Source organism: Beta vulgaris, chromosome 2, assembly GCF_026745355.1.
Source record: "Beta vulgaris subsp. vulgaris cultivar EL10 chromosome 2, EL10.2, whole genome shotgun sequence".
NCBI classification, from domain to species: Eukaryota; Viridiplantae; Streptophyta; class Magnoliopsida; order Caryophyllales; family Amaranthaceae; genus Beta; species Beta vulgaris.
In genome coordinates, this window is record NC_079203.1 from 11179942 (window position 1) to 11195935 (window position 15994).

At 36.0% G+C, this 15994-nt stretch overlaps 1 protein-coding gene and 1 long non-coding RNA gene across 2 annotated transcripts; both read right to left on the reverse strand.

Moving 5' to 3' along the window:
* Nucleotides 1-228: 228 nt before the first annotated feature.
* Nucleotides 229-1138, reverse strand: LOC125495124 (uncharacterized). Its single transcript, XR_007271807.2, has 2 exons — nt 1035-1138; nt 229-433 (listed from the first exon to the last, which is right to left on the reverse strand). It is a non-coding gene; the product is annotated as an uncharacterized LOC125495124 (long non-coding RNA).
* Nucleotides 1139-5413: 4275 nt separating this feature from the next.
* On the reverse strand, nt 5414-6136 carry LOC130590441 (uncharacterized). Its single transcript, XM_057392877.1, has one exon. It carries the CDS (start codon nt 6134-6136, stop codon nt 5414-5416), a length of 723 nt encoding a protein of 240 aa, XP_057248860.1.
* Nucleotides 6137-15994: the final 9858 nt, after the last annotated feature.

Here is a 15994-nt window from a genome sequence, read left to right on the forward strand (position 1 = left end):
AGACATTTTTATGAACTTAAAAACTACGTACTAAAGATAAGTCTATCCTATATTTACAAGTGATGGCAAGTAATTCCACTTTACGCTCATAATACTTTCAGAGATTAATAATTTCCTAACCTCGATTATACTTCCAATTTCATAAATTCAAGATTGATTAGATAGATTATGTAACGCCCTGTAATTTATATAATTCTAATAAAAGAACATTAAATGCCAGTACCAGGATCGAACCAAATATTACATCTTTATTTATTATAGGATATAAAGAGTTTACAGGACATTACTGCCGTATTCCTAATAATAGAAATACAAGGCGAAAACAACCTAAAACATGATACTAATATTATAGAACATAAGTTAACAACATATAGTATATTAATCTTAAGTTTTTTTTTTTTCCCTCACTCTTGCCCATTTCCAATACTGGTACCTGAAAACAAAACATTTTATAACAGTCAACCCAAAAGGGTCCAGTACATTCTCAATACCATGTAAAAACACCTTGCAGATAATTATATAAAATAATCAGTTATAATTGTATAACATTATCTGGTTTAGTTTCTCCGACAAATCTCGTGTGCACACCCCTTCAATGATGTACGTCACTCCGGATAATATTTTCAGGCCTTTAGCCTCTCCTGAATTCCGTGTGCACACCCCTACAATGACGTACGTCACTCCATATATAATTCATTTCTCCAACACAAACCACGAACCTCCATTTTAACATCTTTCCTCCACCACGAACCTCCATTTTATTTTAACATCTTTCCTCCACCACGAACCTCCATTTTATTTTATCATAGTAACATCTTTATATAGCCTCATTATTACCACATATGATAATCTTTTTAGATTACCTTTGTATATAAATCATAATGTGACAAATACATTTGCATATAACCACATTATTTGCAAATCACAATGTACCTTATTATTAAGCAAAAACCATATTTTTAAATAGTTTATCTAAAAACTTAATATAACACACATTGTAACAAAACAACATTAAGGGGTATTCAAGAATGTACCTTATTAAAGTGTAAAAAGTAACCAAATTCCTCGTATATTTTCTCACAATATGTCTCTCACTATCTCTAATATTATTATTATTAATTTTTTTCTTAATCTACTTGTTGTTTGGTTTCTTGTTTGCTTTGAAGGATCACTGGCATCCTCATGCTTTATATAGCAACTTAGGTCGGTGAAGATAAACATTAACTAGCAAAGTCAACCATCACCAAGCATGAAACTTGTATCATCAACTCACGTAAGTTATGGATTTGTATGCATGGTTGCTTTTATCACATAACCAAAATGCAAGAATTAATTAGCAGTGGCCAAGTGTCATGAATGATTTAATCCGAAACCCAGTAATATTGTGTCTTACATATTGTCTTAAAATGGGTAGCGATTGTTATTCTTAGTAAATATTAGTGACGATTCTAAAACTAAATAACGTTAGCCATTAGGTTAACCATTTATAAGTTTGGAGCATTCTAGGTTTATGTGGTACTTACTAAAAATCTTACTAGATATATTGTAAGCTCATAAACTAGTAATTGATAATTTTATTAATCTTTGACCCTTAAAGTACTTTATAAACTATAATGTTAATATAAATGATATATGTATGCACATATAACTTTCCCTGAGCAAATGTACAAAGCCAAGGAAACACATAACTTCACCTAAAATAATCATATAAACGACAAAATAACGTATATAAGATATTAGGGACTAGTTTAACTTATAATAATACTTTAACCTTTGATCCCTTACTAATTTTTTTTTTCTGGTTATTACATTATCCCCTCTTTAAAAGAAGTTTCGTCCTCGAAACTTAAAGTTAAATTACCTTAAAATAAGTGTGGGTACTTGTCTCGCATATCCTGTTCGACTTCCCATGTAGCTTCTGTTTCGATGTGATTAGACCATAACACTTTTACCAACGGAATTACTTTGTTGCGTAGTACTTTATCTTTATGATCTAAAATTTGAACAGGTTGCTCTTCATAAGTCAAATCTTCTCCAACTCGAACAGGGGGTATAGTTATGATATGGGATGGGTCTGGTATATATCGGCGTAAAAGTGAAACGTGGAATACATCATGAATTCGAGAAAATTCACTAGGGAGTGCTAATCGATAAGCTACGCTTCCAATTTTCTCGATAATCTCAAATGGCCCAATGTATCTAGGACGAAGTTTTCTTGCTTTGCCAAACCTCACTACTCCTCTGGTAGGAGAAATTTTAGAAATACTGACTCACCTACTGAAAATTCTACATGTCTTCTTTTAAGGTCAGCATAACTTTTCTGACGACTCTGTGCAGTTCTCATTTTCTCCTGAATGATTCGAACCTTGTCAGATGTTTCTTGTATCATTTCAGGTCCGATTATCTTTGATTCATCTATATCGCTCCAACATAAAGGGGTTCTACATTTTCGTCCATATAGAGCTTCATAAGGTGCCATATCAATGCTAGCATGGTAACTATTGTTATAGGAAAATTCTATTAATGGCAAATGCTTTTCCCATGAACCTTTGAATTCTAGAACACAAGCTCGTAACAAGTCTTCTAAAGTTTGAATTGTTCTCTCAGTCTGGCCATCTGTAGCTGGGTGAAAGGCTGTGCTAATGTTCAGTTGTGTACCCAATGCTTTTTGTAACTTTTGCCAAAACTTAGACACATATCGAGAATCTCGATCAGACACAATAGAGCTAGGTACTCCATGAAGTCTAATGATCTCTTCAACATACTTTCTTGCTAATCGCTCTAGATCCCAAGTATTATGAATTGCTAAGAAATGAGCACTTTTTGTAAGCCTATCCACTATAACCCATATAGAATTCATCCCTTGAGGAGTTGTTGGTAACCCCATAACAAAATCCATGGCGATTGACTCCCATTTCCAAGTGGGTATATCCAAAGGCTGTAAAAGTCCTGAAGGGCGCTGATGTTCTATTTTTACTTGTTGACAAGTCAGACATTTAGCAACGAACTCTGCAATTTCTTGTTTCATGTTACTCCACCAAAACATACCACAAAGATCTTTATACATCTTATTTCCACCTGGATGTACAGAGTAAAGGGTATTATGTGCTTCATTCATAATTTTCTTTTTCAAATCTGCCTATTCGGTACACACAATCGTCCTTGAAAACGAAGTGACCCATCATCTTGTATCACAAACCAGTCTCTTTCCCAATCAACACTCTTTCATGAATCTTCTCTAATTGCGGATCTGTTTTCTGTAACTCCTTAATTTCTTCACTCAAGGTTGGTTTGATTTCTAAGGCTGCTAAATATTCTTCCAGTTCACCTACAATCAACTCAATTTCTAACTTTTGAAGTTCTCTTTGGGTAACGGGCTGAGTTGTAAGTAAGTTAAGGGTAGTGTAGTTTTTCCGACTAAGAGCATCAGCTACCACATTGGCCTTTCCAGGGTGATATTGAATATCCAATTCATAATCCTTTATAAATTCTAACCATCTTCGTTGTCTCATGTTTATATCTTTCTGAGTGAAGATGTATTTAAGGCTTTTATGATCTGTGTAAATTTTACACTTAACCCCATATAGATAATGTCTCCAAATTTTCAATGCAAAAATAATGGCAGCAAGTTCAAGGTCATGGGTAGGGTAATTCTGCTCGTGAGGTTTTAACTGACGAGATGCATAAGCTATCACTTTCCCATGTTGCATCAACACACATCCCAACCCTTGTCTGGAGGCATCACTATATATTTCTAAATCTTCAGTACCACTAGGAAGAGTAAGAATTGGAGCTGTGGTAAGACGAAATTTCAGTTCTTGGAATGCTACTTCACACTTGTCACTCCACTCAAACTTCGTTGTTTTTCTTATTAGGTTTGTGATAGGTTGAGCAATTCGGGAAAAGTTTTCCACAAATCGACGGTAGTATCCTGCTAACCCTAGGAAACTTCGCACTTCTGACACATTAGTGGGTCGAGGCCAATTAGTGATTGCTTCTACTTTCTGGGAATCTACTTGCACACCTTCTCTAGACACAACATGTCCTAGAAATGCTATTTTATCTAACCAAAATTCACACTTTTTAAACTTTGCAAATAATTGGTTCTTTCTTAAGTTTCTAGAACTGTTTCCAAGTGTTCCTCGTGCTTCCTCTTATCTTTGGAATATACTAAGATATCATCAATAAACACAATAACAAAATGATCTAGATAAGGTCTGAAAATTCTATTCATAAGATCCATAAATACAGCTGGGGCATTGGTAAGACCAAAAGGCATAACAAGAAACTCATAATGCCCGTACCTCGTTCGAAAAGCAGTTTTTGGAATATCTAAAGGTCTGATTCTTAATTGATGATATCCAGATCGTAAGTCATCTTTGAGAATACTGACGCACCTTGTAATTGGTCAAAAAGGTCATCAATACGAGGCAAAGGATATTTATTTTTAATGGTTATCTTGTTAAGTTCTCTATAGTCTATACATAACCTTAGGGTTCCATCTTTTTTCTTTACAAATAAAACAGGTGCTCCCCACGGTGACGTACTTGGTCTAATATATCCTTTTTCCAATAACTCATCAAGTTGTATCTTCAGTTCCTTTAATTCTGCAGGTGCCATCCTATATGGTGCTTTTGAGATAGGTGCTACCCCAGGTACTAACTCAATAGTGAAATCAATTTCTCTTTGCGGAGGCATATTTACAATTTCTTCAGGAAAGACATCTTGGAATTTTCTAACAACAGGGATGTCAGAAATTTCAAGTTCAGATTTTTCAGTACTAATAACATCACAAAGGTATCCTTCACAACCTTGTCTCAACATCTTTTTGTCTTGAAGAAAAGAGATGATTCTAGATTCTAGTTTTGTCTTATTATTCTGAAATGTAACTATCTTTTCTTCAGAATTTACTAAGGTTACAGATTGTTTTTGACAGTCTACTATGGCACGGTGTTTATTCATCCAATCCATTCCTAAAATAACATCAAATCCCTTAAGGTCAAATTGAATTAGGTCAGCATGAAATATATTTCCCTTTATGCTTAAAGGACAATTTTTATATATTGTTTGACATGGGATGATATTTCCTGTAGGGAGGCTAATGCAAAATTCTAAATTTGGCTCACTAGGATCCAAATGTAGGTTTTTAGACATGGTAATGGATATAAAGAATGGGATGCCCCGGTATCAAATAAAACATGTATCGGGAAAGAGTGTATAGAAATGTTACCCGTAACTACTTCACTTGAGTTTTCGACCTCTTGTGGATTTATCATAAACACACGACCAGAAGTTGGATTTTGACGTTGGATAGCTCCACCTTGATATCTAGAGGTAGGTTTTGAGGTGTAGGGATTAGGTGTAGTTACTTTTGCATTTGGCATTCTACCTCTCTCTAACGGGCAATTCTTTCTTAAGTGACTTGTACTCCCACAAGTATAGCAACGATTATTTGCAAACCTACACTTTTCAGTTGAATGGTTGAAATAACCACATTTGGCACAAGGGGGTTTTGGATAGTGGATTGGAGGTACAAAGGGTTTTGCATTCCCGATATTAGGCCTTTTCTGAAAATTTCTATTGTAGTACGTGTTCCTTCCCACTTCCTTTTATACACTACATCTTCTGCCTCTCTTTCTCTAATTATTCTCTCAGCATTTGATGCCTTATCATACATCTCTTGGTAGCTATGACAATTATGGGTGGAAAGTCGGTCACGAAGTTCCCAATTAAGACCTCTCTCAAATTTATTCATTCTTAACTCTTCAGTTGCTACCAGGTGTGGTGCAAATCGGGACAATTCCATAAACTTTGCTGCATAATCCATAACAGACCTATTGCCTTGCTCTAATTGATTAAATTCTTCCTCTTTTTGTCTTTTCAGGGCTGATGGGTAAAATTTTGCTCTCATAAGATCCTTCAACTGAGTCCATCCGAAATCTTCATTATTTCTCCTTTCCTTCACAGTTTCCCACCATAGATCTGCCTGCCCAACTAGATAATAAACAGCAAATCCTACTTTCCATTTTTCAGGACAATTTATAGCATCAAACAATTTATCCATACTTCTTACCCAATCCTCAAATTCTACAGGGTTAGGTTTTCCATCGTAGGTTTTAGGATTATAACTGGCCATTTTTCTAAAATACCTTGCACTTTCTTCTCTTCATGATTTCTGTTGTTTTTAAGCATTTCAAATAAAAGTGATGTGACTTCCTTAACATTTCCCTCTCCGTTATCATGGTCTGGAACTGGTTGTTTTCTTGTGTAGAGTGGTTAATTGCAGATTCCATTATCCTAAATACATAAAAGATTGAAGTTAAAATCGTATTGTAGTTAGGTTAGTATAGCATTTGTGAAATAAATAGGAGTATAATAAACAAACAAACACACCTATATATATATATATATATGTATATATATACATGAAATTATACATAGCATGTTAGTACATTAACCAAACCTATTTCTATTCAACCATCCGATAGGGTGAAAACAACAAAATATGCACCCTACATCATCTTAAGCCGAGTGTTAACATATTATACAGACAAAAATGGTTAACACCTAATATATAAAAGAGTTTCTTTCAGCTTGATATCTTCCTTACTCGTCGCCATCCTTTCCTGGTGTATCCTGTCCTTATTGAGATCAATACTTCCACATGATTCTGATTCATCATCTGAGACAAATACCATGTGGTCCCTCTCATAAGCTAGCAGTTCTCCTGATAATTCTTCAAAAGTCGGGGTCCATCTTGGTCTTCCTAATCCAAACCTTAAGTATTTTTCCCAATTCGGAAACCCATTAACTATCAGGTCACATACTTATTCTTAAAGGAATCCCACGGAGCATTCATTGGAAGAGTTTCAACTAGAGCAAAAGAAAAGTAAGGTGCAGTCATTCCATATTCAGGAAAGTGAGTATTAAATGCATCTATAGCTCTTGCTAAACGGTTGATGTGATCGATGACACTATAGTCAGGATCCATCGTTAGTGCTTGTGGAACAATTGGTCCTGCCATTCTGAGATAATAAAACACATTATAAATATCATGAGATAGCTTCAATAAGCAATAAACTATCAATACCCCAACCCTTTCTCTCAAATAGGTTACTAATGTAATTATTAATATTTTATTCCATTTACTTTTATTTGTAATATTATATTATTTTAAAAGTAGCTCGGATACCAAACTGTAACGCCCTGTAATTTATATAATTCTAATAAAAGAACATTAAATGCCAGTACCAGGATCGAACCAAATATTACATCTTTATTTATTATAGGATATAAAGAGTTTACAGGACATTACTGCCGTATTCCTAATAATAGAAATACAAGGCGAAAACAACCTAAAACATGATACTAATATTATAAACATAAGTTAACAACATATAGTATATTAATCCTAAGTTTTTTTTTTTCCTCACTCTTGCCCATTTCCAATACTGGTACCTGAAAACAAAACATTTTATAACAGTCAACCCAAAAGGGTCCAGTACATTCTCAATACCATGTAAAAACACCTTGCAGATAATTATATAAAATAATCAGTTATAATTGTATAACATTATCTGGTTTAGTTTCTCCGACAAATCTCGTGTGCACACCCCTTCAATGATGTACGTCACTCCGGATAATATTTTCAGGCCTTTAGCCTCTCCTGATACTTCCGTGTGCACACCCCTACAATGACGTACGTCACTCCATATATAATTCATTTCTCCAACACAAACCACGAACCTCCATTTTAACATCTTTCCTCCACCACGAACCTCCATTTTATTTTAACATCTTTCCTCCACCACGAACCTCCATTTTATTTTATCATAGTAACATCTTTATATAGCCTCATTATTACCACATATGATAATCTTTTTAGAATTACCTTTGTATATAAATCATAATGTGACAAATACCATTTGCATTATAACCACATTATTTGCAAATCACAATGTACCTTTATTATTAAGCAAAAACCATATTTTTACTAATAGTTTATCTAAAAACGTTAATATAACAACACATTGTAACAAAACAACATTAAGAAGGGGTATTCAAGAATGTACCTTATTAAAGTGTAAAAAGTAACCAAATTCCTCGTATATTTTTCTCACAATATGTCTCTCACTATCTCTAATATTATTATTATTAATTTTTTTCTTAATCTACTTTTGTTGTTTGGTTTCTTGTTTTCTTTGAAGGATCACTGGCATCCTCATGCTTTATATAGCAACTTAGGTCGGTGAAGATAAACATTAACTTAGCAAAGTCAACTATCACCAAGCATGAAACTTGTATCATCAACTCACGTAAGTTATGGATTTGTATGCATGGTTGCTTTTATCACATAACCAAAATGCAAGAATTAATTAGCAGTGGCCAAGTGTCATGAATGATTTAATCCGAAACCCAGTAATATTGTGTCTTACATATTGTCTTAAAATGGGTAGCGATTGTCTATTCTTAAGTAAAATCATTAGTGACGATTCTAAAAACTAAATAACGTTAGTCATTAGGTTAACCATTTATAAGTTTGGAGCATTCTAGGTTTATGTGGTACTTACTAAAAATCTTACTAGATATATTTGTAAGCTCATAAACTAGTAATTGATAATTTTATTAATCTTTGACCCTTAAAGTACTTTATAAACTATAATGTTAATATAAATAATATATGTATGCACATATAACTTTCCTTGAGCAAATGTACAAAGCCAAGGAAACACATAACTTCACCTAAAATAATCATATAAACGACAAAATAACGTATATAAGATATTAGGGACTAGTTTAACTTATAATAATACTTTAACCTTTGATCCCTTACTAATTTTTTTTTTCTGGTTATTACAGATTAACTGTAGGAATTCAAGTAGCCAAACTCCTATATACTTCCATACTTTTAATCAACACTGAACTAGGCTGAATATCGATTCTAAACTAATCTAATCACCACAAGTATATCGCAACTTCCGACGATTAAACTAGAAGCATTATAGAACTAGAAGTACATCATTAATCCCTAACTAATCTAAACATTTCATATCTTTATGTTTAAATAACTAGTCCAAGTTATATTATGGTTTAAACTTACAACCATCTTTGCATGCCTAAATTAAACTAGTTATCACTTGTTGTCATGCAATTTAGACTAGGCTAAATCATATAACTAGTAATAATCTCAATTTTATACCTTATAAGATAGCACATTAAGTGTAAAATTGGATTTTGAACATTACAACCAAACATAACTTGAGTATCCAATTACAAACAATCTTGAATTCACCCTAAGTTCCACACCACAATCTAAATATACTTCAAACCATATAATTCAAACTCGATTCAAATATTTCAATCCAACTTTGAATTCAAACCATATAATCCAAACTTCTAAACTAACTATGAAATTCAACAACATAATTCAACAATATAATCCAATTGAATTCAAATACCACAATCCACTTTTCGAAACATAACTAACAAATCCAACACTACAATCCAACATAATTCAACTAATACGATTCATACATACTATGAAATTCAGAAACTATAATCAAGAAACTTCAAAACTAATTTGAAAGTACAAGAGAGAGAGAAGAACTTATGATTCGCGCGAAAATTCGCCTTCGGGTTTCGGATTTTGCACCTACGTCCGAGCTTGAATCTCACTCTCCTCGGTTGTGTGCTAGGACTCCAACCAAAGGTTGTCTTCCGCCACACTTGCACACCCCCATAGTAGCCTCGAAGCCTTACGTTATTTATTAATATCATGTTAGGAATGTTTATGTAATACTATGTAGTACTCAGCTTTGGTGATTACGTGCTTTGTTTGTGATTGTTGATCATGGTTTTGCCTTATTGATCCTGTGATGACCCATCTAGGTGAGCAGATTCTTTAAAGCATTGACATTTACATGTTTGCAGATGTTGCATCATTGGGGATCTAAGAATGGAGAGCTTGTGTAATCTATTATTATAATTACTACCTTAGTTGGAACATATTATAATAAGTTTGATTGGTTTGAAGTAGACATTTATAGAGTGTTTGGTTTTAAGTACTTATTCATTTATTAATGGCAACTTTTATTATTGTTGTTGGGAATGCGCACAAGGAGAGTACTAAATATATTATATAATATATCTGTTGTTGTAGATCCTTAACTACGTCTTCCAAAGTAGCAAGTTACTATAATCTCATTGTCTTAAGTGATGATGAAGTTGATGTTATACCTGTTAATGATAAAGAATATAACAGTTTTAGAATGGACTATGCGTAGAGTATTGAGATCAAGTTTGACCAGCGATGATGAGCTTATTGTGGAGTTCGATCATGCTAGGGGTGAAACCAGACATTTACCATGCACTTTTCAGATATGAGACTGATACTGAGTCTGAGGATGAAGAGCCCAACCCACAAGGAGATCAAAACGACAAAAGAGATATGTCGATTACTATGAGGAGGATGTAGATGAGACTGAAGATGAGATCTTCATGCCTGATCAATACTAGGAATCTAAGGACAAAGTTGATAACGTGGGACCTTAGCTTATTATTATTTATATACCTATGATTAGAGAAATAATATAGTATACTAATATAATAATGTTGGATAGTTAGCCAACTGTGATTAGAACAGTTTCATAGTACCCTTGTTTTAGGAAATATAACGTTATAGTAACAATTATTTTATTAATACCCTATTTGGAGGAATAAAAGTTATTATTTATTTATATGAGTGAGTAAGAATTTATTCAGGAAACGTGATGGGAATATTTTTATTATTTAAATTTTTATTAAGTGACTAAATTCTTGCTTGCTTTTACCGCCATTAGGTGGAGGCTCGTCTTCTTCTGCCTTTTTCCAGCCACGAATTGGTGGATGAACAGATCCTCTAGTACAGAGAAATCCGTAATGATCCTAGCGGGGAGTTCTTGGAACCAGTTTAAGGCGAGGCACTTTAGTGTGGTGGGGAAAAAAGGGCGCCATGTGGCCTCGCAGCTGGTTTGCACACTAATTTGGGCCTTGTATGTGGCTATGTGGTCAGTCGGGTCGGTTAGGCCCAGGAACTTCTCAATGAGGGGAGTCTTGATTTTTTCGGGGTAGGGGTTTCTAGGATCTCTTGGCTGAACGGGACCATGAATTTGAGGCCACCGTTGTTCAACAGAGAGCGTCTAGAATGTGCGGAGTCGCCCTGCCCCTCCCGCTGGGCTGCTTTCTTGTTCAGGATTCGCTGGGCATCGTACCCTTGACTGAAGCGTTTCTGGTTGAGGAAGTGTCGGGCGTCTTCAAGTTTGCGTCTGGGGTCTCGCTCCGGCGACTTGGAGACGTGGGTATCTTCTCCTCGACAAACGGAGTCGTGACGAGCAGACCCCTCATTGGGTGGGGGGCGCTCATCCTGCCTCGACCGCTCCCTATTGTGTCGACTTGGCTCCCTGGCCTCGGACCGTTGCCGGCTAGGCTGACCGCGAGGGGAGCGAGGGTCGTACTCTTCTCTTTGTGAGTGGACCAGAGGATTGTCTCTTGGTTCAGGAAGGTTGTGGAGGTTGAGCTGAGCCTGCCCTTGCTGGAAGACGATTAGCATGTCCATGATACTGCGCTGCAGAGTTTGTTGGAGCTGAGCTGCTATGAGGGCGATGTCCGTTGCGAACAACTGTTGCGGGTCAGCCCGTTGTATCTGTTGAGAGGGTGATTGATGGTCTCCTTGAGACAATTTCTGGTTGGGGTCCATGGTTTGGACTGTTGGAGATCGGCGAGCGGGGGAAGGTGCCCGACCGGACGACCTGTGGTGTGAAGGCGAGGGTCCCCTCTCGAACCTCTGGGTTTGGGTAGAAGGTTGCATACTACGAGTGTTTTTGGTCGGAGCCATTGCTGAGAAATGATGAACTGAGTTATTGCTGAATAACAAGTGAAGTGAATTTTGCTGATTGGTGGCGAAGTAACTTGGCGCCAAACTGTTTCTGTCTAGAAATGGGTAATGGTCAATGCTGAGCAGGTGTGGTGTCCAAGAATGCAGGTCTGAACTATTCACTGGAATCCTGCAAAATACATTAGACTACCCGATGGTTGTTCAAGGATCGCCCTTCGACGCTCAAGTCAGTTGATGATTGAGGTAGAGAGAGAATTTAGAGTGAAAAATTCTAGTAAGTTAGGTGAGGATTCAATACCTTTTCAGTGATGGGACTAGGGGTATTTATAGAAGTGAGAATCTCTAGACAGAGACCTTTTTTGATGGGATGGGCCTCCTTGAAATAATAGTACTGTCTTTTTGCCTTTCTAGCTCCTACTAGCCCAGTGTAGGAATCCGAAGAACAGTTAGTCAGGTTACCTAGGGTGGGACCCACCATTGCCACATGTCGTGCCAGCTAGCGTTGGGTCCTTCTTGGGCTCGTAGGCAAGTGGGCCCAAACATGTTGCAATATTATAAAGATTTACTTCTACATAATTTATGTACACAAGATAATATATGTAGCAACCCAAAAGATGTTGGTCATTGTGGAGATATTTGAACTACCAACGTCAATGACCCAACTTGTAAAATTTGCAGTGTTCAGTATCACTTTCGTTGTTTGACGCAGGAACGATGTCGATTAAATCGAATTTGACATTTTTCTTTTTTTGTTGGAACTTTAGGAATACATCTCTATCTAAAATGTTACATTTAGATTTTTGTAAACGTCCAGGATTGGAAATTTACTTTTGTGACACTTGTTCAGTTGCAAAGCATCACATATTGTCTTTTGTGCCTAGCAAAAGTCATATTTGAGCTTGTACAGTACATCAATTGTGGAACTCTGTAATAAGTAATGGCAAGCACTTAAAAGTTAAAAGCAGTCATGCCCACAATGAAGCTGCAGCCTGTGTTCACCAACCACGACGAAGTTGTTGTCTTTAACCTATGTTGACTTGTTGCTACCATGACACCCAATTTCACATTTAAGATTTGAAGAAGTCGGAAGCTCATATTGTTGGAGATTTAGAGTATAAGTTAGTTTATTTCATGATATGTTGTTTCAAGTTACTTGGTTATGGTGTTGTTACTTGAAACATCATATGTAATACATATTATGCTTTGTGGTCTGCTTGCAATTTGATAGCCAAGCATGTCGTAGTAACGCACAAACATGGAGGCTGGGTGCTGGTCGCACCTCGCGACATTTGTCGCACCTCGCGAAGATGTCTCGCTCAAGCAGGAAGTGAAGGTCGAGGCTGGTCGCACCTCGTGACCTGGGTCGCACCTCGCGACACTGTTAAGCAAAGCAGAATTTTGTTGTCGAGGCTGGTCGCACCTCGCGACCTCGATCGCACCTCGCGACCTCGATCGCACCTCGTGAGGCAGTTTTTTTCTGTGCGGTTTGTGATGTTTGTGCGGTTGAACAAATGCAATGTTTCGGTTTTCTGAAATATGGAAGCATTAGTATATATATGATACTACTCATATGATGAAGGTTAGATAGAAAAAGAAAATTCTCTCTATTGCATAAAGAAAAAGAAGTTCATCATCTTTTACAAATTATTTTCTTTCTTTCACTCATTTTGATGAATCTCATAACGAGCGTGATATTCGTTGTTCTTCTTTGTATCTCGGAAGTGAATTCCTTGCAACCCGTGCTCAGTGTAGGGTAGGAATATTGCTTTTGGGAAAGTATCCCAACACGCCTAGAAGATTCATTGTTCATATAGTAATCATCTTCATCACCCTTATACATTTTCTAACAATCCAAAAGCAATATTACTTGAAGATGGCTACGGTACATGAAATGACTTTGAATTTTCAGAAACTTGACAAGTTTGAGGGTGTGGGTTTCCGTAGATGGCAAAACAAGATGCATTTTCTTCTCACTTCTCTTTCAGTGGCATATGTTTTGAGTACTCCAAAACCCGAGTTTGTGGAAGATGAAACTTTGGAGGCCTCAAGGAGAAGGAACAAGTGGGAGAACGATGATTATATATGCCGTGGTCATAATCTAAACGGTATGTCTGACACATTATTTAATGTTTATCAATTCTATGAATCCGCTAAAATATTTTGGGATGACCTTGAGTCGAAATACATGGCCGAAGATGCATCTAGTAAGAAGTTTTTAGTTAGTAATTTTAATAACTTTAAGATGAATGAATCTAGGCCTGTGATGGAACAATTCCATGAAATTCAAAGGATTTTAGGAAGTTTTAAACAACACAATATTAGTATGGATGAAACTTTTATTGTTTCTTCGATAATTGACAAATTACCACCAAGTTGGAAGGATGTTAGAAATACTCTTAAACATAGGAAAGATGATATAAATGTGGAACAATTGGGTGCTCATCTTCGGATTGAAGAGGGCATTCGGGTTCAAGATGGACAAAAGGAGGTAAATCCTAATTCTTCTACCATTAACATGGTGGAGGATGGAAAGTTAAAGACTCAAATCCTAAGAAGAGGGCTAAAATACACCAAAGGCAACAATTTAAGAAGCCTAAGAATGGTGGAGTGTTCAACAACGTGGTTGTTGGGAGTGTGGCAAGCCCGGACACTTCAAGAAGGATTGCTTTCTTAGGAAGAGAAAGATGAACAAAAAGAATGAGCAAGGTGGAGGGAAAGGCGAGTCTAGCCAATCCCAAGCCAAACAAGGTACTTGTACACAACTTTCATGTAATTCGAGTTTGAATTATATGTGTATGATTTCTGAAATCTTTTGTGTACAGGATGATTGTTCATGGTAATCGATTCAGGAGTTCAAGGCATGTGTGCAAGGACGGTCTTCATTCAAAACCTTCAAGGAGGTGGACAATGGAGAAGTTCTATACATGGGAATGACTCTACAGCTCAAGTTCTTGGTGTAGGACAAGTAGAGTTGGTCTTTAGTTCCGGCAAATCTCTAGTGTTAAGAGATGTTGTATTTGCTCCGGAACTTAGGCGTAATCTAGTGTCAGGAGCTATCTTGAATCGAATAGGTTTTAAAATGGTCTTTTGAGTCGGACAATTTATATTATCTAAGGGTGGTTTTTTGTTGGACTTGGTTATTTTGTAATGGTATGTTAAATCAGCATTTCAAATGCTTTAGTAACAATGTGTGTGTTATTAATGATAATTCTTCTCTTTGGCATTTAAGACTTGGTCATGTTAATTATAGAAAATTATATTCTATGGCTAAGGATGATTTAATTCCTTCTTTTGATCCAAGTATTGAGAAGTGTAGAACATGCATGCTTACCAAAATAACTAGGTGTTCTTTCCCTAATAATGTGGAAAGAGATACTAAATTGCTTGATTTAGTACATAGTGATCTTTGTGATTTTCATAGTACACCTTCTTTAGGAAACAAAAAATATATAATATTTATTGATGATCATTCACGATTTTGTTATGTATATCTATTGTCTACTAAAGATGAAGCCCTAGAAAAATTTGAGATCTATAAAAATGAAGTAGAATTGCAACTAAGTGACAAGGTTAAACGGTTTAGAACCGATAGAGGTGGTGAATTTCATAATCCTAGTTATTTCCAAGCTTTAGGAATAATACATGAAACAACCGCGGCTTATACACCACAACAAAAAGGTGTAGCGGAAAGAAAAATAGAACTTTACAAGAAATGGTAAATTCTATGTTATCCTACTCGGGTTTGAGTGATGGTTTTTGGGGTGAAGCGGTTTTAACTGCTTGTTACATCTTGAATCGTGTTCCTATGAAAAAGAACAAAGTAACCCCTTATGAATTATGGTACAAAAGAAAACCAAATCTAAGTTACATTAGAGTTTGGGGATGTAGGGCAATAGTGAAAGTGCCGGAACCTAAACGTAAAAAGTTAGGTGAAAGAGGAGTTGAATGCATCTTTATAGGATATGCTCTCATAGCAAATCCTATAGGTTCTATGTTATAGAACAAAACGACTTTTGGTCGGTTCACACTATTGTGGAGTCAAGAGATGCAATTTTTGATGAAAATAGATATTCATCGGTTCCTAGACCAAAGGATATAACTCCAAGTACCGAAATTCAAGAG

What these genes read in the sequence shown, in the direction of transcription:
- LOC130590441 (XM_057392877.1), bottom strand. Translation starts at nt 6,136, where the DNA reads ATGGCCAGTTATAATCCTAAAACCTACGATGGAAAACCTAACCCTGTA.